At 44.8% G+C, this 25,179-nt stretch overlaps 1 protein-coding gene across 16 annotated transcripts in view; it reads right to left on the bottom strand.

Annotated features, from left to right (window-relative positions):
- camta1a (calmodulin binding transcription activator 1a) overlaps window positions 1–25,179 on the bottom strand; it is a 296,208-nt gene that overhangs the window by 11,280 nt on the left and 259,749 nt on the right. For 10 of the 16 annotated variants that reach the window (XM_072713390.1, XM_072713394.1, XM_072713398.1 and 7 more), the window contains 10 exons: window positions 7,391–7,566; window positions 6,831–7,018; window positions 6,057–6,135; window positions 5,403–5,739; window positions 4,802–5,301; window positions 3,485–3,663; window positions 2,261–2,504; window positions 1,529–1,600; window positions 649–669; window positions 339–535 (listed from right to left, as the gene is read on the bottom strand). In XM_072713390.1, coding sequence (XP_072569491.1) covers window positions 339–535; window positions 649–669; window positions 1,529–1,600; window positions 2,261–2,504; window positions 3,485–3,663; window positions 4,802–5,301; window positions 5,403–5,739; window positions 6,057–6,135; window positions 6,831–7,018; window positions 7,391–7,566 — 1,993 coding nt within the window. The remainder of the gene's footprint in view (window positions 1–338; window positions 536–648; window positions 670–1,528; window positions 1,601–2,260; window positions 2,505–3,484; window positions 3,664–4,801; window positions 5,302–5,402; window positions 5,740–6,056; window positions 6,136–6,830; window positions 7,019–7,390; window positions 7,567–25,179) is intronic. The other 6 variants (XM_072713404.1, XM_072713391.1, XM_072713400.1 and 3 more) reach the window with 2 other exon arrangements.

Genomic DNA, 25,179 nt, shown 5'->3' with positions numbered 1-25,179 from the left:
TTTTTGGTTGCAGATCTTGTTGCTTATTCCTTAAGCACTTGTGTAAACAGCATCGCAACCATTAATTCGGCAGCAGAGGCAACTTAACTGTAGTACCACAAAACTGGGGTTTGTAGTCTAGAGAATTCTGCTGAGTTCATTCATGGAGCTGGAAGTGTGAAATGAACTCAAGTTCCCTAACATTTTGAATTATTAAATACTCCGTGTTCCCTTTCAGTGGCTCGCCAAACAGCAATAAAACCTTTTATATACTTTTCTACAGCTCGACGTTTTAGAGGAACTCAGTGATAGTGCAGACCACGCCTGGGCCTTCAGCCAGCACCCTCCGACTGAGGTACCTGAGCTTGTGCTGCACCATGGTGGTGGTGCCATGGCGACGAGGCTTCAGCCGACCAAACTCCCTGTAGCTGCGGTAACACTGCTGGATCAGCAGGGCAGCTCGCCGACTCTGCTGGAACTTCTTCTGCTCGTGGTAGCTGCGGAACTTACTCTGGATAAGGATGGCGGCCTGCGTCATCTTCTTATAAAGTGCATACTGTAATTGTGGTGGGGGGTGGGGTGGGGGGGGGCAGAGAGAGATATCAGAAAGTCAGCCCTGTCACAGGTGGCGTAAGATTGTGATACAGAAAAGGAGATAAGTAACATTACCTTCAAGGCTATCCATGTTAGCTTGTAAAGGAAAGATAACGATGAGTAGGTGGAGGTGAATGAGTAGGTGGAGAGAAACACAGAAGTACACTGGGTATGAAGCAATGCTTCATTTGCCATTTCCAGAAATACATTTCAAGGCTCCTTCTCACATACCCCATCTTGCTCTCCAAAGAGAGACACGCACACAAATATAGTATCATTTCAGGTTCAGAAGCTACAAATCCAGACCAAGATTTTGTTTCAACCAACCAGCTGAGTATTCTGTGACTGTCACTCTTTATGCTCAGCTGGTTCGTAGAAACAAAATCCTGGTCTGGATTTGTAGCTACTGGACCTGAAATGCCCAGCGCTGCACATTTTGTACAGCTTACAGAAAGACTTTGGGTCCAAGCACAGGCTCAGGCCATTTATTCGGTACGCCTGGAATCCTGGGGGTTAGGGTTAGGGTTAGGGTTAGGGTTAGAGGCCTTCCAGATGGTTAAAGGCCTAGTTCACGGCCCCAAAGAAGATATAACTATTCTGCCAAGGCGAGAGGTTGAGTTGTCAGACGTCCAATCACAAGCACAGAAGCCTAACCTGCTGAACACACAGCACCCCTCCATGACCAGGGCGGGGGCCTCTAGCATACCCTACGCATGTTTCTCCAGTACAGCGACTAGAACTTGGATTGGGGACAGCCCACCAACGCATGTAGCCTATTCATCTCTATGCAGAATGACCATCTAGGGCTTCTCAAGGTCTGGACTGCAAGTCGACGATGCACCTTATTAATCAATTTGGTTAAGATAAAAAGCAGGGGTGGGGACTCGAGTCACGGACTCGCACTTTGACCACTTTGAGCTACAGCAGCAGGTCAGGGCTGCCCAGGTGGCCTTACCTGCTTGTACTTCTTGTAGCAGCGCTGAATCACTGCAGCGGCTACTTCCTGCTGTTCCCGTAGTGGGCGTCCCTGCCATGGGGACACCTGAGGTCAGTTTGTCAGTCAAATGAAGAAGGAACAGTGAGTGGGCAAGAGCTGGGGCCAGTGTATTATTCCACACTGAAGAGGGAGTGTTCTTTCCCTCCAAAAACTCAATTGTAAGAATAGAAAGATATTTTGTTGATATAATGCAATAGCAGAGATCTGGCAGCAGAGGGAGCTGCGCAGCTAATGCTCAGCGAAGCTGAAGGGATTGCGTTTGTGCCTGTATTCAGGGAGAATATGTAGAATGCTGACTACATGTAAAGGTCACATGACACCACGGGGCATTTACTGTTATTTGACTTCTTCTCCAGTTAGTGTTTTCTAAGAATGAGCCCGCAGTGGAACTTCGTCAATTGCATAATTAAACTAGTGAGACTGATCCAAGGTTAAATCTGACTTCACCCCAATACTGAAAGCAGCTTTTCCCAACACACTGTGCAATCCATAGGTGGAAAGTTCAGGTCCAGAAAGTAAAAATCCAGACCAAGATTTTGTTTCAACCAACCAGTTGAGTAGAAAGAGTCACATTCACAGAGGACTCAGCTGGTTGGTTGAAACAAAATCATGGTCTGGATTTTTACTTTCTGGACCTGAACTTCCCACCTCAGGTGTGACCTCACAGCCTGCTAGCCGGTCCGCACATACCTTGTACTTGCGGAAGGCGGTCTGCACCAGACGGGCGGCTTCGTACAGCTCCCGCTGCTCGGGGTCGGACAGGGTCAGCTGCGCCAGGTCCCGTTCTGCCTTGCTATTGGAGGCGCCCAAGAAGTCACCCCAGTCAGCCGGGGAGAGCAGACTGGGGCTGTCGAAGGGCCCCTCCCCGAGGGGGGAGCTGCCTGGGCTGAGGCTGGGGTTGGAAGAGGGAGTCAGGGGCTCACTGTACAAGGACCTGATACGGGGAAGGCGGGGGCGCTGTCAGTTTTAATAATCTCCACCTCACAGCTGACACTTCATCTAAAGCAACTTCTAATATTCAAACAACTGGATATATTGCTATAGTGATCCAGGGTAAATACTCTAAGGTACTAGAGCAGGACCCTCCTGGGATGTGCTGAAGCTGTGTATGTAGTCCCCAGCAAGCACAAGGAGAATGAAGCTGCTCAGGAATATATATGACATTCTGAGTATAAATCTCTGTTCTGACCTGGAACTATGTGCCCCCAACTGTTACAACGGGGTTCTAAGTACCACCGACTGTTCCGACAGGGTTCTAAGTGCCACCGACTGTTCCGACAGGGTTCTAAGTACCACCGACTGTTCCGACAGGGTTCTAAGTACCACCGACTGTTCCGACAGGGTTCTAAGTGCCACCGACTGATATGACGGGGTTCTAAGTGCCACAGTCTGTTCTGACGGGGTTCTAAGTGTCCCCAACTATTATGACCTGATACTAAGTACGACTATCTGTTCCAACATGGTACTAAGTGCCCCCGACTTTGATCCCAGAAGCATGAAACAAGTTGTGAAACCCGCCAGTAGCCCTGGTAATCTCATCTTGAGTTCTCCTTTACCCTTCAAATCTCAACCAGGAGAGCTTCACACCCACTCATACGGTACAGAGTACAGTGACCAATAGTACGTAATTGAACTAAATAGAAATAGACAAGTATAGACTGCCTTTGCAATTGACTGTGCACATCTCAGAGCAGTCGCTGAAGTCCAGCTTATTGATGACGTTAAGAAATTCACAAACTGCAGTCAATGAGTCTGACTCTGTTTTTGGTAAAACTCAACGGCTGATTAAGCACTCAGAGGAAATACTGATGCCGCTGTCTATGTACACTAATTACTGCAAAAAGCTTCGTTAATAATATGTGCAATAAGGTCATCTGTAGTTGTCAGGGTTCTGGTCGCTTGGGGGCCACTTACCGCAGGTGTATGATGCTGGACAGGTGCTCCATGTCGCCCAGGTAACTGGCCAGCCAGCTCATGGTGGTGCTGATGCCCGTACTATCCATGGGCACAGTCTCCATGGCGACAAAATTCTCCCGCTTGATGCGTTCAGGTGTGGCCTCGATGATGTGTTCCGCCAGGGTCATCATGTTCACCTGAGGGGTCGGCACACACAAAGGAACGTGGTTATGTAGACAAAGCTCGCACTCTCCCTGTATATTCTTCATTGAATTATTTAGCTGACATTTTTATCCAAAGTCACTTCCCCCCTTTTCACTGCAGCCAAGCAGATAAATACCTGACTCAACAGTGCAACAGCAGTGACCTTCAGATTACAGGTCTGTGCCCTTAATCATTATACCACCCCCACATCCTGGTGCATTTCGCCCTGTGGTCTGTTTATCTCCATGGTCAGAGTCTGCAGTGATGGGCAGGGGGGGGGGGGAGTCAGGACGATTCCAAGGGCCCCAGAGTGACAGAGGCCCTAAAAAATTTGGAAAATAACTGGACTGGTCTGGACTGGGGGGGGGCAATATAATATGCTTTCATGGGCCCAAAATCTTTAGCAATGCCCCCAGTGATGGGAATCCTGATGACTGGGGGTGTACTACCACCCACTCTGAAGGCTTCTGAAGGTCGGACCATGTTTCAAATGCTTGTAATTTTTACATGAAGGAGCGTAATTTACACCCAAACCGAGGTCTGACTGAACAAGACAATCGGAGAGCAAATTTCAGAAACTTGCTCAGGAGGTGGGTTTCTGAGAAAATTTCTGTGGACTTGAATTAGTTTTGAAAATATAACCAAAGTTCTTTATCGCATTACATGAGAACTGAGACATTTTTTGTTCCCAATGCTATAACATACGACGAGGAAGCCCGACGTTAGGTCATCTGCGGTCTCATCTCAGAAACAAGAAAAAAGCACTGTGTGGGTTTTGGAAATTTGATGGTTCTTTTTGGGGTGTTTATAAACAAAACTGCAATCAACGGAAGAGAGAAAGTCAATTAGCACACATCCGTGCGTTGGATATTTATTCTTTAATGTGGTATAATGTTATACAGTGCTAACCTGACTGAGTATATGAACTACAACTAAGTTTTACTAAAAAGAGGCTTGTGAATATTCTCCCTACACATCGTGTAAAGAAAGGGTATTTTGGTCATATCCCAGCTGTCCTTTCCTGTTAAGCAGTGACACGCCTCTTGCCGCAGGATGACCAAAGTCAAAGACAAACTAAAGAACCACAAGATCTGATTGGTTGCCATTCCACTGCCCCGCCCTCTCGCCCACCTGTAGGTCATCCATGTGCGTCATGCAGCTCTGGTTCTCCAAGTCATCTCGGTAGGAGAGCAGTTCTGGTTCAGCCATCTCCCGCTCTGACATCACCAGGGCGCTGGCGGCCTCCCGCTGACGCAGCCTGCTGGCCAGCTTGTCCTTTCCCGGACCTCCTCCACCTCCTCCACCCTTCCTCCCCGGTGCCACACCAAGGTACACCTCCCTGGAGCTCCACCTGTTGCCCAGGCCCTGGAAGACCCCTTGCTTGGCCTGGGATGCCCCTCCGCTGCCCTCCAGACCGCCATCTGGGCCCAGGCTCTGAGGGATCGCGCTCTTCAAGCTGCTGGGCAGCTTATGGAGCCGCTGCTGCTCCAGGCCCAGAGCCGTGGGCTGGCCCTTGTCGGAGCGTGCCTGGGAGGGCTCGGGGTTGGGCTTGTGTTTCTTGGCGAGGGGAACGTCTCGCGGACACTCGCCGCCGTGGTAGCTGGATGACTCTGACCTGGGTCTTCTCAAGTCTGGCAGAGGAGTCGAAAGTCAATACATAACAGCTTTGGTTACTTTGGCCAGAAGGTGACACATTCAAACAAGTCAATGGCTACCGAATAGGTGCCCTCACCTGGGTTGAGGGGCGTGGCCTGAGCTGTGGAGACTCCGCCTTTATGCCCCGTCGGCGCCACCCCTGGTTCACTGTTCCAGGCAACCATCCACCCATCATGGGCAGAAGGGTCCGGGGTGGGAGAGAAGGAGACGCGAGGGGTGGAGGGTGGGGACGTGGGTGGAGGCTGCTCTTCCCTCTGCAGCTGCTCCAGCCGGTCAGCCAGCTTGGTGTGGCCGCGGGATCGAGCGATAGCCAGGGGCAGGCGGCCCAGCGAGTCCGGGATGGCAAGTGCCCGTCGGTCCCACTTGTACAGCACCACTGCTGCTTCCAGGTGGCCCAGAGCACAGGCCCACATCTGCGTGGGGTCCAGGGAATGAAATGGAAAATGGGCAGATGGACAAAATCACCATATGACATCACAGCTATCCAAAAACTTACAAATTACAAATATTTTCTATACTTCTCATAACAATTTTTCATTAATTTAATTGATAAATTAAAGACAGGAAGCAGAGCTACCTTCATTGCACAATTCTTTAAAATTACACTTTGTTGATACAAGAATTCTTACAGTAGGCCATGACAGATGTAATCTCATCATCTCAGTTCCTTTGCTGTATAAAATCTTGAAGGACCCAAGAAGTACTTGTCCCCTTAGCCAGTTTTTCTTACCAGGGGGGTGCAGGAGAAGTGATCCACATTGAGAGGGTCCACCTCCAGCTCCAGATCAATGCTGTCTGCATGCTTGGTCCTGACAGAGCAGGGATGACACTCTCAGACTGGCTTTTAGTAAGAGAGAGCCTAGACCTACCATCCTGAGAATCCAAAGGCATCAAATGCTGTACACCGAATAAAGTCCTCAGATATCTAACTGAAATACTCAACTTCCCAAGGACTGGAAGAACAGTGAGGGAGTTTTTTTTTTGTAATTTATTTCCTTTCTAACTTATTTGCTAAGTTGCTAAGTGTAATGCACACATTAATTTCTGCGTTACATTCACCAGACGGGCAATGTGTTTCTAAACATCTCTCCTTACTTAGGGTTGGATGCTGGAATAATTAATCATGGTACAGGAGCAAGGAATGATTGCATTAATATGAAATAAAATCACCCTGCAATCGTGTCAAGAAAAAAGCAGCTGTAAGATTGACGGATGAATGAAGAATATTTTCGAGGTGCCATCCACGCATATCCGGCACCATATGCCAAGTAAATCTGTAGCTGCTCCCTAATATTTACATTTAGCTGCTTGATTGACAGTTACAAATGAATATATCCTGGTATTTTCCTGGAGCAACCCAGTAAAATACCTTACTCAGGGGATAACAGCAGATCCCAGGTGGGATCAGTTTGTGGGGCTGATTCTCAGGTGCCTCTGCACGTTACGGCATAATGCTGAATGAATGCGAGCTGCTTGCTGCAGGGCCCGTGGGCTCTTGGCTCACCTCCACTTGATAAGAGTCTGAATGAGGGTGGCGTAGCCCTGCCCGGCTGCCAGGTGCAGCAGCGTCATGCCGCGGAACGTCTTGGAGTGGATCAGGTGCTTGGACTTCGCCCAGCAGGTCCGGTTCATCATCTTCTCGCACACCACTACCACCCGGCTCTCAAAGGAGCTGCCGGCGGGGCCCTGAGCCTGTACGCATGCACACACGTGCAGAGAAACGCATGCACACAGAGTCACGCGCATGTACACAGAGTCATGCGCATGTACACAGAGTCACGCGCATGTACACAGAGTCACGCGCATGTACACGCGCGTAAAGAGAGAGATACACAGAAGCGCAAAGTCAAAACAATCCCATACTGAGCAGCAGAGGACATTTCCGCCAAAGTGGGAGAACCTCACTTCTTGCCTTGTGACCCATGTGATGTCATAACATTTCTTGTGATGACATCACAACTGGCCCAAATGTCAATGGCCCCCTAAAGCATAAGCGACAGTGCCAAGCAGAGGGAAACTACACCAGGCACAGGCTTTGCACCATGTCTGGCACCCGCGCATTACCTGCGACTGGCTGCTGCTGCCGCCTCCGCTGCTTCCGTTACCGCCTCCGCCGTCACCTGCCCCTCCACCAGGCCCGGAGGCTCCACCGCCGCCCTGCTGGTGGTGGCCGGCCATCTCAGCCATCCTCCGCTCCATCTGCTCCAGCCGCTCCAGAATGGACATCCTGAATTGGTTGTCTAAAAGGCAGGGAGACGATGGCCTGTGTCACTGAACCCTTCACCCATCTTGGAGCAAGTGACCTACCCTAAAACTCAGGACTAGTACCCCATACCTGGCCACCCCCTGCATTCTATTACACACTGTTGTTAATATTCCACTTTTTCTGCACTTTTTAACAGTACTATGCTCCCTCTGTGGCTCTTTGCATATTCTTCCCTGATGCACCACCGATTTATTGCTTATTTATTGTCTCTCCTTATATTGCATGTCACACATACATGTCTTTTGTCTTGCATTGTATTGTCTGTTGTTGGTCCTATTGTCCTCCCCATGCACCGGTCCCCAGACAATAAAACTTGAAACTTGACCCACTGATCATCACATTTTAGTAACACTACAATAAATGTTATGAGACACATGATAATTTGTGTAAGCAGGAACAGGATGTGACATAGCAACAGCAGTATTGTCATGGCGACGACACATTAATGTTTGTTAATAACTGTGAATGGACTCCTACTGGGAGCAGGGGTGAATATGACACCATTTGTGTTTACTTATCGGTGTCCAGGGGTATCAGAGACAAATAGGTGTCTATGAATTACTTATGCTTTTAAATTATTAGGGGGTTACTAAATGCGAGAGAAACATCTACCAGCCATGCGGATACACACAGACACACAGACACACACACACACACAGACACACACACACACACACATACACACTCAGACACAGACAGACAGACATACACAGACACACAGAGACACACACAGATAGACAGAGACACATAGAGACAGTTGACATATTCATATCTTTGTGGGGACAGTCCATTCATTATGATAAGTAACAAAACAAAAATGTACTTTTTTGACCGCATTCACAAATGTTTATGAAGTTAAGGTTATTCATGTGGAGACTGAAAAAATGTGCCCACAAGGTAGTAAGATACAGGTTTTTAATGACATTGTGGGGACATCTGGTCCCCATAATGTAATAATTACAAAAGCACACACACATCTACACATGAACACATGCTTAGGCAGAACCAATACAAACTCATATGAATTCTGACACAGAAATTACTACAGCATTTTCCTACAGTACAGGAATGTGTTGGTAGGTGTGTTATAGATGGAATTTGAAGCGTCAAACTGAAAGAATATTTGGTTATTATTATATAATCCTCTTATTAATTTTTAACTAATCAGCCTAAATCAGTCTTAATAGTTTAGTAGTTCAGTAATTTAAATGGTTTAATTCCTATCCTTAATGAATTAATAAAGTACATCATTTTTTTTCAGTGATTGAGAATATAAAGTGTACACAATGTATCCATATGCGTGCGCACAGTTACCAAATCTGCCATTACCTGCTCTGGCTACCTATGATATTACGGCTTTTGTAAGACACTGGCACAATGTGAAGGGTTATGGAACTTTGCTGCAGGCTTCGGGATTGATGACTTCCTCAAATCAAAGTGCATAAAGCTGGTAGCTGTCACTGCACATACGATGTGTCATTACAGCTTAGCAGCTGTGTGTGACACACGGTCCCCCATGTAACAGTTCATCAGCTCATTATCTGTCACTCAGTGCCGCTCACGCGATCCTGAGCCCCGGAGGTCTCCCAGCGCTGCCGTCCAGGCACAGAAGAACTTCCCACCTGACCTACTTTGACCTGATGGTATCTATAACTAGACACAGGCGTGCCAAGTGCAGACCCACTTCCTCTCTTGGCTCATCTCCTGAGGAGTGGGTTAAGCAAACTGCTGTGACGGGCAGCGGGATTGGTGGCCAGGAGAGGGGGGCAGGATCGGGGAGGGCGTATCTCTGACCCCATGTCCCACATGCACGCAGTGCCTCAGCAGCTATGTGGAGGGTGAACCGGCTCAGATATTCCTCCCCCTACTGCCTCACTGTATACCGGGGCCGCCGCAGTGACACGCAAGAGCGAGTCGTCACACTGCCGTGACTGCTGACGTGCTCTCCGTGGCGGTAACCAAGCAACAGGCGTACACATGCATGCATGCGCGCACGCACTCAGTCGTGTGCGTCTCTGAGCACCACCTTGGTGAATGTAAAATGGCAGGCGGAAGGACGAACATAAAGCCAGAAAGGAAACGGGGAGAAGGTCAAGGCCCTAAATTCTACTTTAATCCTGTATGGCATTTATTAGACAGGGCCTCATATTTTTGAAGGGATCTGAAGCAAAAGAAAAAAAACAACAACACTGGGGTTGTGAGAGACTGCGGCTTCCTGTCTGCTCAGATTAACTACCCTTTAAAACGGAGCTCTGGTGCTGACCCGCTCGGAGGCCACAGGGGCACGATCAGCCCGCGAGTTTGTCTGCCTGCCAGGAAATATCTCACGTCCAGGTGGCCTCTGGCGACGCTTGTATTTTTAATTACCAACAGGGAGAATACAAAATTGGCTGGGATGGTGGATTTTTAATGGCCCTTATCTGTCTGAGCTCAGTGGGGCGTGCCAGGCGGCTGGTGATTGGCTGGAGAGTGGCCCCGCCTCTCCGGGCAACCGCTCCATGCAGGACCGGGAGGCATGTGCTGTAGTGTCCAAGGAACCTGACTCCTGGTTAAAAGTTAAACCGGTTCAAGTGCTGAGGCGGACATTGCTTTAATGCGCCTATGCTACATGCAGCCAGCTGACGGCGAAGGTGATGCCTGTGAGTTCTGGATAAATTTATAAGAGCATCCATGGTGGAGGCAGACCCGGGCTGCAGGGCAGCGGTGTCACTGTAAGCCACAGCACTGCAGTGCGCTGCGGTGCTGGTGATGTCATCGCCACCTGCTGCCTCTCACTCAGCTCGCTCCTACGAGCGCTGCGGAGAGAGAGTGCGACTGAGGGAAGGGAGGAGGGCGGGCGAGCGAAGTGGAGAGGGAAGCCTCAAGTGACCGGCCCTGCTGTCATGCCCCGGTGTACCTGCAAGCCAGCACCCGCCCCTTTCACATGCTTCACCCCAACAGCCAATTACAGCAGCCGCTTTCAGAGTTCCGGCTGCTACCATTCACACATCTATTCACTCTACAGTTATGTCATATTCAGAGCTCTGTCTAGCCTGGTCCGATGCCAGTAAGGTCGCTGTTCTGTCCCGTTTAGAGCCTCATTCTGGGCCCAATTCTGACTGTTCAGAGATCTGTTTTGTCCCCAAGGGCGCCATAAAGGGGGGGAGGGGGGGTTAGGATAATTCCAAGGGCCCTAAAATATTTTGAACATAACTGGATTGGTCTGGGTTGGGGGCCCAAAATCTCTAGCAGCACCCTTGTCTGTCCCATTCAAAATCCCAATTTCCAACCCGAGCCCAATTTGCACTCCTGTTCAGCCTCGTTCTGAGCTCCATCCAGCCCTATTCAGGTCCATTCAATACTGTCACGTACCACTTAAAGTCTCATTCAGAGTCCTGTTTAATTCCAGTCATACCTCAGCTGTCCCTTTGCGAGTCCTAATAAGCCTTATTTAGGGTCCTATTCAGTCCCATTGTAAGTGCTGATCTCAGTTTCTCCCTTGGAGTCAGTTTTCAGAGTCAGGCGTAAGTTTTTCGACATCATTCGAATCATGAACAGTGAAACACACATAATAAAAAAGTGAGGGATTTGTAATTTTTTATTAACCTGGTGTGCTAGGTTTTATTACCATTAAGCCCTTAATTAATTGGCAATTTCACTTCATTAGTTAACTTAGCCTGCTGAATGAAGGGTGTGATTATTACGTTAAACTGATTTTCTGTTAATACATAAAAATCTGGACCAGTGAAACAAAATGAAAGTAAATGTATCTCAGAAAATATCACTTTGTCCCCTTATAATCAATGATGATCTGCAGGGATAATTTAATTTACTCAACACATTAATCCCTCTAAACAAAAAGTTTCAGCCACATTTCTATTGTAAATAACTCAGATACTAGACTAAAAATGAAGTGAACTTGGTGGCTACACGCTATCAGGGTTGCAGGCTGAATACTTGCACTCAACCTGTGATCCTGCGGGTACCCCAGTTACTTCCTGCTGTCCCACAATCATGGTATTAAGAGAGCTGCTGTGTATGTGCCCTGTGATGGATTGGCACACCTGCATGGCCTGGGTCAGTCTCCACGCTCATCGTGACCCTGTCCTGCTTCAACCGTTTTCATTTACTCATTTATCTGACACTTATATCCAAAGCAATTTACCGTAGAAAGAAGTGTAACAATTCATGTGCGCTCCCTGGCATGATGAGTCAAAAGACAAACAAATAATAACACCGTTTAAATCGAAATAGACTGACACTGAAATTAAATTAATCAAGACACCACTTGACTAGTCATAAAAGAAATGACTGGAGTGCAACTGAAATACAACAATGTCCTCTACGACAGTACAATGGCGGGCCCCCAGTGGTCTGTAAACGCATTAGTGCAGATGCTCGTAAACGTAAAAGTTTTGTAAAACTTCATCACTGAGTGCCTATTGGTTCGTACTTAGCTCGTGACCCTTTCCTGATTCGCTCTCTTTCTTTTGATGTCTCTTTTCCTGATTGGTTACTCTTCAACGAAGAATGCTTTTCCTTTGTTTTCACGTAAAGAGCCACGTGTGAACGTAGAGAACGTACAGGACTTTCACTACCTGGCTGCTGTTTTGCTTACTTGTATGCAGCTAAATCGTGTTTTGTGTACATTGTACGCTGTTTATAAGTATTGTAAAGCTCAAAACGAGGCTGTACCTGAGCCAAATATAAGTGCAACTCTATCTTACGATAAAGACATTCAGCCATCAAACATTAGAGTTCACTGAAACTGAGGAGAAGAGAGAGACGTGTAGTGACTACATTTTTGGTTCCCTGTGTTGTTGCTGTGATTTACATTTAGCAGACGTTCTTTTCCAGAGCGACTTACAACCAGTGCTTAGTAGTCTATGACTGTTCTTCAATTTATAAGCTAGATCTAAGATCAACAGCTGTCATCAAGATCAGATTACTGCTAAGAACGTTGTATAAAAAAAGTTGTTAGGAAAAAGTGCACAGTGATAGTTCCTTTTATGTGCATCTTTGTGCTCACGACGCTACAGTACTGTGATATTTCGCGTTTGTTAAATAATGTACGTGCCTTTACTTTAAACTCATGGTTGTGTGCGAGATTAATCAACAGTCAAGTGTTTATAAAAACTGAACTTTATTACTAATCAAAGTCAAAAGAAAATTATTCAAAATATATACTTCGCCACTTTTAGAATTATAAAAGATTTTGGTTGGACAAAAATGTGCAAATGACATGTGCTTGAGCTACAACAAATAAAACAGAAATTGCGCCACTTCTAAAAATCTATTATAAAAAGTTTTTTTGTGAATGCAGATGTTTTTTTTGACGTTTTATTTGACATTTGTGATAATGTTTGTGATCTTTTCCTTTGGAAACTCCCGTAAGTTTTAAGGCATTAGTGCGGATTTAGCCTCAGGAACCTTGGTCATTAAGAGGTAATTAAGCGTGTGAAGAAGGGGGGGTTGGGGACAGTTATAGTAGTCAGCCAGTTGTTAACCGGTGTATTTTTTTACACATCACATCACGTACAGAAAATGGTATCGAAACCCGTTTGTGGCTTACGACTCACCAGTTGCTGTACGACTGAGTGTAAAACAAACAGTATATAAACCACAAGACAATTACGTATAAGAATCACTTTATGAGAAGCACTGCCTTTGTGAGAGCCTGCATCTGTCTGCCTAAACAGAGATACTGCGCCGTCCAGAGAGACAGCCGAGTCCTTGTCACTTCCATCTGTTTCCCCTCCTGGGAAGACCACGACGCAACAGGCGTATGTTCAAACGCGACGCGCTGCGCTAAGTGCTTTCGATGCTGTGCCGATTTCTTGCTAATTGCTCTCGGCGGGCCATTGTGTTAAAGATTCTTCTAAAAAGACGCACTCAGTCCGTCGCTACCCGTAGCTGTTGATCCATCGTTATCCAAGCAGCCGGTCTTGACTGCTTGGTTAAGCGGAGCTGCCCTGTCTCTTGTGCCACAGCCAACTAATTATCTGTCGAATCAACAGCAACTCAAGTCAACAAAGTGTGTGTTTGGGCTGTAAACTGCACTCATGCATAGCTGGCATGACTGCAAAAGAGCAATCAGCAATGACTCTCTTCACATAGGCTGGGGCTGACTGACGTTCCTCAGCATTCATTTCTGCAGGCAATCAGAGCAGATGGAGAAATTTGAACTCTGAATTTCCCTTGGCACTTGAACTTGAAAACGGGACAGTTCAGGCCAAAGAATCACTAACATCCACCACCTAGTAACACATTACAGTCAGTAGACAGATCTGTTCAAGCCAAAGACTTTATCCTTGTTCACTTACATTTAATCCAGACTACCTTAAATACCACAAGTTATCCGGCTAAGCAAGAAACCATGCTCTTGGTTATTTTCCGGGTTCTGATTGACAGAGCTATAGACCAATGAAGAGCTGAGACTCTCCTTCCTACTTCTGGATAAAGGGCACCATGTAGCAGCTTCACTGAGGGCAGAATGACAGCGTGACCCAGCTGCGGAATCGGACTCCTCCTACAAAAATGCTTATATCTTGCAAATGGAATAGCACTGAATTTATTCCAGAGAATCTACACAATCCAATGATCCCTGACTGGGAAAGTCCTAAATGACCCCAAGTAATGACCCCAGCCCTGCGGAACTAAATTACTAAACAAGTTAGAATTTCAGCTCTCCATTTTTAAGGGTTTCAGAGAACAAAACCAAACCGAAACTAAATTAATATAATCATATGAAAAAATTAGGACACCCCATTAAATATATAGTTCTTCATTAAAAATATCAACATATTGGTATTAAATATTCTTTCAAATGAAATCTGTAGATAAAGGTGATGCAATTCCAACACCTATGCAAAAACGAACAAATTCACTTATTTAATAAAAAAAATTAACTGAGATGCCAATTCCTGCTGAGGAAAAAGTTGACACCCTATGCCCTAATAGATAGTATTTCCCCTTTTGACTGAAATAATCTCAATGAGACGTTTCCTATAACCATCTATCAATCTCTGACATCAACTGGCAGAAAGTATTCCTCACTTTCCAATGCAGAATTCCTCAAGCTGTGTGATGTTTGAAGGGTGTCATGCATGCACAGTCAGCAGGCTTTGACTTGGCCATTCCAGAACTATCCATTTCTTAGTAGATTTACTGGAATGTTTTAGGTCATTTTCATGTTGCATGGTCCACCCCCGTTTCAGCTTCAACTTCTGGACAGATGGTCTAACATTGTCCTGAAGTACCCTTTGATACAATGAAGAATTCATATGGATTCTATGATGGTGAGCTGGTCAGGTCCTGCTGCGGCAAAACAGCCCCAAACCATGACATTTCCACCCCCATGCTTCACAGTTGGCATGAGGTTCTTTTGCTCAAAAGCTGTCTTTGGTTTACGCCAAACATGTCCTCTGTTACTGTGTCCAAATAATTCAATTTTAGATTCATCTGTCCAAAGCACATTGTTCCAAAAGTCCTGGTGTTTGTCTAGGTGGGTCTCTGGCAAACTTCATCTTTGCCCTGATGTTTTCTTTTGACAGCAAGGGTTTCATCCTTGCACACCATCCATGTAAATCAAACTTGTGTGGTGTCTTTCTGATGGTAGATGCAAGTACCTTGACATCAACTGTGGCAAGAGCAACAGTATGTCCTGTGATGACATTTTAGGATTTTTGGAGACGTCTTTCAGCATCTTTCGGTCTGCCCTGGGGTAGAACTTGGTAGGACAGTCTGCCCTGGGGTAGAACTTGGTAGGACAGTCTGCCCTGGGGTAGAACTTGGTAGGACAGCCTGCCCTGGGGTAGAACTTGCTAGGACAGCCTGCCCTGGGGTAGAAATTGCTAGGACAGCCTGCCCTGTGGTAGAACTTGCTAGGACAGTCTGCCCTGGGGTAGAACTTGCTAGGACAGTCTGCCCTGGGGTAGAACTTGCTAGGACAGTCTGACCTGGGGTAGAACTTGCTAGGACAGTCTGCCCTGGGGTAGAACTTGCTAGGACAGTCTGCCCTGGGGAAGAACTTGCTAGGACAGTCTGCCCTGGGGTAGAACTTGCTAGGACAGTCTGCCCTGGGGTAGAACTTGCTAGGACAGTCTGCCCTGGGGTAGAACTTGCTAGGACAGTCTGCCCTGGGGTAGAACTTGCTAGGACAGTCTGCCCTGGGGAAGAACTTGCTAGGACAGCCTGCCCTGGGGTAGAACTTGCTAGGACAGTCTGCCCTGGGGTAGAACTTGCTAGGACAGTCTGCCCTGGGGAAGAACTTGCTAGGACAGCCTGCCCTGGGGTAGAACTTGCTAGGACAGTCTGCCCTGGGGTAGAACTTGCTAGGACAGTCTGCCCTGGGGTTGAACTTGCTAGGACAGTCTGCCCTGGCCGTGCTGGCAGTTGTTTTAATGTTCTCCACTTGTAAATTACTTTCTGGACAGTGGAACGGCTGATTCCAAACTCTCCTGAGATCTTTTTATATCCCTTCCCAGACTCATATGCTCTTTGGATCTCACCATGGTGATACCACTCACGTCAACAATCAAGAGCAAACCAAACTAAATGTCTGTGGTTTAAATAAGACAGACTCCACCAAAAATCTGTGCAACTAATCATCTTCACCTGGTGTGGTGAACCAGAATCTAATTTTAGGCATTTTAAATAGTAATGAATGTGAGGGTGTCCTAACTTTTTCCTCAGTAGAAATTGGCATCTTAGGTAATTTCTTTTGTAAAATTGTGAATTTGTTTCTTGTTTTTGCACAAATGATGCAATTACATCACTTTTATCTACAGATATCATTTGAAAGATTATTTAATATTGATATATTGATATTTCTTAATAAAGAACTAAATATTTCATGGGCTGTCATTTTTTTTACATGACTGTATAATAAAAATGAGCGGTTAGTGGTTATCATTAGGTTCCGCTATTTTTTTTAGTGGTTTATCAGTTTAACATTATCAAAGTTAACTTTCGGTTACCTGTGCCCACCGCTGACAGTCAGATCTGTAACAGCACTGATACCCAGCTCTCTCAGCTGTGTAACACGTTACAGTCAGATCTGTAACAGCACTGATACCCAGCTCTCTCAGCTGTGTAACACGTTACAGTCAGATCTGTAACAGCACTGATACCCAGCTCTCTCAGCTGTGTAACACGTTACAGTCAGATCTGTAACAGCACTGATACCCAGCTCTCTCAGCTGTGTAACACGTTACAGTCAGATCTGTAACAGCACTGATACCCAGCTCTCTCAGCTGTGTAACACATTACAGTCAGATCTGTAACAGCACTGATACCCAGCTCTCTCAGCTGTGTAACACGTTACAGCCATTTAGATCTGCAGAAGCACTGAAACGTGGCTTTCAGCTGCGTAACACATTACAGTCAGATCCATAAACACCACACACTAATAGCACTAATATCCAGCACTGCTCCCCATCACCGTGACAACTGTTAAGAATATTTAATCTAATTCTAAGGGTTAAAGTGGCAGCAGATTACACTGCTGGTTCAAATCAAAACTTCTCATACAATCCAGCTCAGCTGCTTTAAAACTGCCTGAGAGATACAAATATATACGATATTTGAAATACATCCTTGTCCACTACTTGCGGTTCCCTGTAAAGGTGGAACCAAAAATCACCAGTGGAAGGCTGATGATCCAATTTCTTTAATCACTCAGCCCGTTTTTCACACTAGGAGATCTCTCACTTTTCAAAGGAAGGTGCCAGGCTGCCCATGGAGGGCTCAATTTCGGACTCCGTCTGACGTGAATCGCGCCAGGTCCAGATGGCATCTTCGGAGGAGTGCTTAAAGGTCAGCGCAAGGTTTCAGCTCCACCAGAACAAAACTAAACCACATATAAGTGTCCAATATGAGCAGAGTCAAATTACATCAGCTGTCACCGGCATGTTAAAGTGAGTGAGAGATACCAGTTTACCAAGCAGTCATTTTTACAAAATGCCATCATTAAAGTTTATGATTAGTTTATTTCGGCAAGTGAATTACCTTCTTTTTCTAACGAAAAGTTGGCACGCCAGTGTCTGCATGCTTTTTATGACATGTTCTTCCATGTTCTTGTCCTAATTTACATCCTTTCCTAATGGGATTCTTCACAAAAACTTCGCAGATGAGATGAAGTGGAAACATGTACTATATAGGAAAACGGTCCTAAGGTTTTTTTTTGTTGGTTTTTTAAATGTAGGATCTCTTCCCTTGCAACAGAATGGCTAGTTATACATTTTCTTTTTTAGAAAGTGTCATAATATTTTTGACTGACTCAGTTGATTCAGTTCAAGAGAGAGATGGGACAGAATGTGAGGACAGAAAAGGGACGGAGTGTAAATAGGCATCTCCTGAATGGACATGACATGACAAATCGCCAGTGCTGCCCCCTCCTCAATTCAACAGAAGTGTGTAGTATACAGTGTCTGTTACATGCTTTCTTTTACAACTGGGGTGTTTGGAAGTGTTTTCTAGACGGGGCAGGAAAGTCTATAATGAACTTCATGGACAAAAGACTGCTTATATCCCTAAAATGAGCCAAACCTCACAACAGCAAGGAGAATCACCAGTTGGCTGAACATGACACAACAGCCTGAACTAGGCAGTTACACTTTTTGTTTAATGAGACCACATGAACACTGGGCCTTTCAGCTCCGCATCTGGTTTTCCTGCCTGCTCGCTCCGACACACCATGATCTCTGTTTGAGAAAGCCATCCCTGCTAAAAATAGCACGTTAAGCACAGAGCAAATCTGTTCATTCAAAACTTCAGTAACAGCCCCCAAACTAGGAATGTGACCGGTTCAGCTCCTCGATTCAGCCTGTGAGAGGGGGTCGCTTTAAGTCTTGACAATACTTAAGCTGTTTTCGAGAAACTGACAGGTGGGTAGCAGTTTTTAGCCTTCCTCGCCATGAGATCAACCCAAGAGAATACACATCAAGGAGAATACCTCACTTCCATGTCTTATGATGATTTTACACAGGTAAATACCGAAGGAACAACAACGCAAGGCCGGCTGGTTTCAGATACAACTGAAGAGCCGAAGGACAAATCATTTCTTTTTAACAATTTTAATACTGGCGAAAAATGATAAGATCTCATTACGTGACGTCCAGACTAGGATTAAGATTATTACTCAAAGGAGCATGATAGAGTGACTGCATTGAGCTCATAAGTTTCAAAAAGAGTCAAACTAAATTTTCTTTGGCAGTTATTTTGAGAAATAATTGTAAATACCAGTACACTGTCAGAAAAAAAGCTCAAATTTGTACCTTTGAGGGTGTAATTACCGGGGCTGTAACATCAGGGGTCTGCCAATTGTACCCTAGCTGTAGGTAAATATACCTTTTAAGATACAGAAATGGACTCTGTGAAGCATTTTTTGTACCATTGGGGGGACATTAATGTTGTTTGTACCTTGGGGAACAAAACTGTACCAATGCTGTACCCTTTATTCTAACAGTGTAAGGATATAATACTCACATTATAAAATGTTACTCGCTGTGTATCCTCACACACAGGGAAATAAATAATTATTTGAACTAGCCTAATGGCATTTTGAGCTTTATCGAGGCTTGCTGCAATCTAGTCAACAAAATATTCAAAATAGAGACAGCAGAAATTTGCACATTAAAGGACTATTCTGTACTTAAACAACTGACTCAGAAACACAAAGAGTCAGTCTGAATGGTTTAATAGGATTCAAAGAGTTCCATACTCAAAGTATCCTTTTATTACTAATGTACTTCACCAATAGTTCTTGAGTAACAATAGAAAATACAGAATGAACATTTATTTAAAATTAACATTACAATGGGATATTGTACTGTGGTTGCACTGGGAGCTATAGACACAGAAAGAATATCAACAGGTTAAGAGAAACCTGTGTTGGTCTGACCTTATCAGAGCTAAGAAAATTGTTCATCAATCTCTATAGTACCCCTGACAATAACATGGTAAGAACCTTAAACTGGTCCATATCATTATTATGTGGCATTAATGTAAATCTCAAAACAGGTCTTCAGGAGAATTTTTGCCACAACTGAAACGTTGTAAAAGATGTTTTGCAAGTTAATACGAAATGTATTTAAAAAGAAAATAATGCTAAAAAAATGCCATAACAGTACAAAGTTGCCCTCATACTGAGCTTTCTTAGGCAGGAGCGCTGTGAATCATGAAATACAGTTAGAAGCCGCCTTTGTTACATTTTGGCTCTGATGTCCATCATACATATAGCCAAAATCAACATATATCAGTCATATGTGAATGATTCTATCAAAACATTTCTAACAATAGTATACAATGAATTGAAGATTAAAGTTTTAATAACTTCAAAAACAGCATCATTTGAGTTTGAGGCCAGCATGGCTCAAAACAGGGACGGATTACGGACCGGGCCAGCGGGGCCGCTGCCCAGGGGCCCTTGGGGTGCAGGGGGCCCGTGGGGCCCCTAGCCCAAAACAATTTGCAACGCTTACCAACAATGTATTTTCGTTTGTCTATTTTAGAGGGCCTACATTCTTTGATCCTCCGCCTACAAGGGCCCCTGACCCTATAGGGCCTCTGATGGAAACATGGAGGGAGGGCGTTTGGCTGCCAAGGGCCCATGAATTGTGGTGGTTGTGGTGGTGGTGGGGGGGGGGGGGGGGGCTCGCGAACGTTTTGCCCAGGTGACCACACAACCCATAATCCGACCCTGGCTCAAAACAAATGCTAATTGTACATCATTTTTGTTTTATTAAAGACAATCTAGAGACTGACTTCATTAAGCTACTTAAAATGAATGACCAAATTACAGGTCTGCCTTAGGGGAATTATCTGTATGGACAGTTTGCCAGTCCTGCCACAATGGGAGGGCATGTGTAGCTTATATCTCTGCCTAAATCTCCACCTATGTGATGATTACATGCTAATAAAATGATGAAGTACACGTCTTATTATTCACATGACATAAATATTACGCGGAATTATTTCCGCCTAAATACTCAAGCTATTTTAGGGGGGTGCTGACATGACCTACTTTTTCGATGATCGTGATGAGAAACACATGATGCAGAAACACGGAATTATTCAAGCACTTGTAGCGAATACTTTGATGTGATGTTTCTAATATCTCCACAAAACGTCTAAGTCATTTGGAAACTTTTATTCCCTTTCTTGCTTTGGTGCAGATAATCGTGTCGCTGTCCACAACCAAGGGTTCTGAAATCGCATCGATTCTTCCGGAGTTAACTTTTTAAGTTGTATGCACTATATAGCCTACCAGTGCTTGATTGAAAAAAGAAAAAAAAAACATGAAGACGCGTCTTTTTTCGAGACACATGCACAATGTACAGAATACAGCAGTCTATGGTTTTGACGGTACTGTGTGAGTTGTTGGGGACGAGATGTTTGACTCAAAGGTGGCTGACAAAACGGGACTGGGGAGGCGAAGACGAGACGGCGACGGCTGCAGACGACAGGCGCTACGGAAACGACGGCAAACTTTGACCCGGGATGCGAGGCGCGATAAGCCGGCTGCAGCATAATCAAAATCAACGGAATGTATCATACAGGGCGACGTGAAGGAAAGAAGTGGAATTAATAAAGAAACGTACAAATATTCATCAACTAGCTTCTGCTGCCTAAATCCTAATATAATGTTTTGCATGAGTTGTTTCAAATAATATATATTACTTGTAAACATCTAAAAAAATATAGGCGTCTAAATAAGTATGATCCACAAGTGATATTAAGGAGGAATAAGTTTTTTCCCGATTCTGGCATCGATTCTGTCTGTGGAGTAAATTACATCAGTCAGTGTTAGTCGATAATTGTGTTATGGGTAATAACGCCTCTTTAGAAGGACCAGGTTTGAGAGCGTTATATTTCTTGGGCTCCATGTTTCATTTGCAACACCCAGGGGATTTTGACGTGTCGCTATTCTACAGTACTCTGGTCGGGGATAGAACAGCTTTTGAAAATGTAAAGTAAGTAATAAAACTATCCGAATCAGCATGTCAATTAGACCTAGAAGAGTACCGTTTTATAATCTTTGTATCGATTCTTGGTAACACCTATCAAAAGAAACCATGAAATTATATTTAAAAAGTCGTTTTGAAAGACTTTATGATAGTATCTATGTGCACGAATATTCACAAGCAATAGCACTGCCAGCACAACAGAAAGAACATCTCAGGACTACATAACGAACATGACCACATACTTCCAAACAAAAGGAAAGCACCAACAAGCGCTAAACTTAATGTATCAGCTAATGCCACACAATAACAAAAGGGAGATCGATCTAGAGTTCAGTCACCTTTATTTTACTAACAATAACAAATATTTTAAAATGAATTTGAGAGCCAGGCAGTGCAGCGGAAATCAGAGTACCGCCGAATTACTAAAAACATGTCATGTTGGTGCTGTGCAACTTCACTCTTATTTTTACACACATTTACCGTCAATGCAAAGCACACCAGATACCACCAAACGAAGAAAAGCACCGTTACGACACAAATCTAACCTTCTATTTCATTTTCCATTGGTATTGTCTGCAGCAAACTCACTCCCTCGTCTTTAAAAAGAGGCTGGCGTCATTCATCTGTATCCAAACCGAAGCCCAAACGGCTGATCCTCAGTGACAACCGAGCGCTCATGCGGTCTGAGCCCCAACTCCGCGTGTAGCGATATAATTCCTTTTCGCGTGGAGAAAGATCGCACTGACTCCACAATAACAGAACAAAGTGGAAGAGCGACACCGTGGGAGAGAGGGAGAGATAAATCCCCTCACTACTCTGCCCCCCTCCCCCCGAGCCGCTCTTCCCCCTTTCTCTTCCGCGCCACCACTCTACCCCCTACAAGCCTGCAGCATAAGACAGAAAATCGCCATAAGTCCACGCTGCCGTTCACGTGCCGCAGGTGAATTGCCAGCATTTTCAAGCCAACGACCGGCAAGCAGTCTGCCCTTCCAGTTTCACGGGATTTTGCACGGGATCGATCGCCTTACTGTTGCTTTATAAATTGCATTAAAATGTACATATTTATATTATCGCTAACTCAGAATGCAGATGCAGCATTCTCTTGACCTCCGTGTACCGAAAACACATGTAAGATGGGCTATGCGACGCAAGATCTGGAAAGGATTTAAACAATTTAACCGAAAATTAGTGTCTATCGTCGATCATACGACATGCTCTGAATGAGGGGTGCTTTTCTTTCTTTACTATCAAATTCTCGCTTTCTCGATCCTCATTCATTGCCTGAATTTACGTAACACACCCCCTTCTCGTTTAATTCAGGCTCACTTAAAACACCCAGTGGCCCATCTGACCGCCGAGGGGAACATTTTCCCCGTTTTCCCCCGATCGATTAAATTCACACGGTTAAGATAAGGCATCGCGGAGCAAGGATTCGACGAACTGGTAACGCAAAGTACGAGGCGACGCGCTACAGCGGGCGCCTTTTGTCCTGTCTGTGACTCCGTACCTGCAATGCTGCAGAGGAGCAGCGCTCCCCGCCCCCACCCGCATTATGACAAATCAAGGCAGGCAGCTGTGCCACTAGCGCGTCACGCTGTACTCCCGAGTCCGAAAAGACCGAAATAGTTTGACACTGGGACTGTCTGCATGTATGTAGCCTATATGTTGTAGGTTTTTTTTTCCTCTAAATCAATAGAATTAATGCCGAAAAAAAGCCTCCGTCTTTCCTTAACTGAAGGAGAACGTTTGGTACGTTTTCTATATATCACGTACTATATGATTAAAAAAAAATCCTCAAAACTGACATGGAAATAACCTTTTTTTATTTTCTTATTTTTTTTTACAATTTGCTCACCGTATATGTCGCTTAGCAAAGAATCAATGTTTCTTTGGTTGGCTTTTTTTTTATATAGAATGGAATATTGTTAGACACAATAAATCAAAGTGGTCTCCTTTCATTTCAGATTAATTCAGACGTTGTTCATTGATGCACAAAGTGGCGAGTACTGCTTATTTTTTTTTGCTGTAGTTCAGTTCTAAAAAAGCTGACCTTCTTGTCTATTTTCAAGGTAAACATGTGTAAGAATCCGGGCGCAATAGAGAGATATACTACCCAAGTTTCTAGACACAACAAAAGAGCCAGTGCTTGGACTGTTATCCTTTTGACAATTCCCTCACATCACCACTACAATTTACCCCAGAAGATCCACCATCAGTGTCATACCAAAAGGCGTGAATAAACAACATTTGCCGAAAAATTACTAAATACGATGAGGATATCTATTTATTGTACATTCCTGTTCATTCAATCCAATTGCCCATTTGCACAACGGTGTTAATGGAATTTCTTATTGTATGTCATGTTTATGTCTGGATGTGTCAGAGAATATTTTATGTCACTGTATGACCAGCTGAAGATGAAAATAAAGATAAAATGGGCTGTCCTACAACAGAAAATGTACACACACACACACACACACACACACACACACAAACACTACCATTTCAGTTTTGAATCATTAAGAAATTTCCTTGTTTTCCATGAAAACATACATGAAATGTGCTTGAATAGGAAATATAGCTAAATAAACAGGACATAGCCATTCACAATGTTAGAAATAACCATTTTTGAAATTAAAATAATTGTGTTCTTCAAACTTTGCTTTTATCAAAGAGTCCTCCATTTGCAGCAATCACAGCCTGGTAGACTTTTGGCATTCTCAATGTCAGTTTGTTGAGGTGATGAGATTTTACTCAAGCTGGGTTGGCTTAATGGGCACTTCTTACATGCCATTCAGTCAAGCTGCTTCCATAACGGCTCAATAGAGCTGAGATCCGGTGACTGTGCTGGTCACTCCATTGTACACAGAATACCAGCTGACTACTTCTTCCCTAAATAGTTCTTGCGTAGTCTGAAGCTGTTGTAGGATGAAACTGGCTCCAATTAAGCACCATCCACAGGGTATGGCATGGCAATGCAAAATGGAGTGATAGCCTTCCTTCTTCAAAATCCCTTTACCCTGTACAAATCTCCCACTTTACCATCACCAAATCAGCCCCAGTTCATCACATTGCCACCACCATGCTGGTTAGATGTCGTAAAGCACTCCTCCAGCCTCTTTTCATTTGATCTGCGTCTCACAAAATTTCTTCTGTGATCCGAACACCTCAAGCTTAGATTCGTCGATCCATAGCACTTTTTGCAGTCTTCCAGTGTCCAGTGTCCGTGTTCATTTGCCCATCTCAGTCTTTTCTTTTTATTGGCCATTCTGAGATACGGCCTTTTCATTGCAATTCTGCCTAGAAGGCCAGAAACCTGAGGTTGCTTCTTCACTGTCGATGTTGAGGCTGGTCTTTTGCAGGTGATACTTAATGAAGCTGCCAGTTGAAGACCTATGAGGCGTCTGTTACTCAAACTACACACTGTAATATATGTATCCTCTCGCTCACTTGTGCACCGGGGCCTCCCTCTCCTCTTTCTATTGTAGTTAGAGCCCGTTTGTACTGTTCTGTGAAGGGAGTGATACACAGCACTGTACAAGATCTTCGGTTTCCTGGAAATTTCTCGCATGGAATAGCCTTCATTTCTCAGAACAAGAATAGACTGACGAGTTTCAGAAGAAAGTTTTTAGTTTCTGACC

This window comes from Paramormyrops kingsleyae, chromosome 6 (assembly GCF_048594095.1).
Source record: "Paramormyrops kingsleyae isolate MSU_618 chromosome 6, PKINGS_0.4, whole genome shotgun sequence".
NCBI lineage: Eukaryota > Metazoa > Chordata > Actinopteri > Osteoglossiformes > Mormyridae > Paramormyrops > Paramormyrops kingsleyae.
Note: the sequence above shows the minus strand (reverse complement) of the source record. Positions and strands in the feature narration are given on the sequence as shown.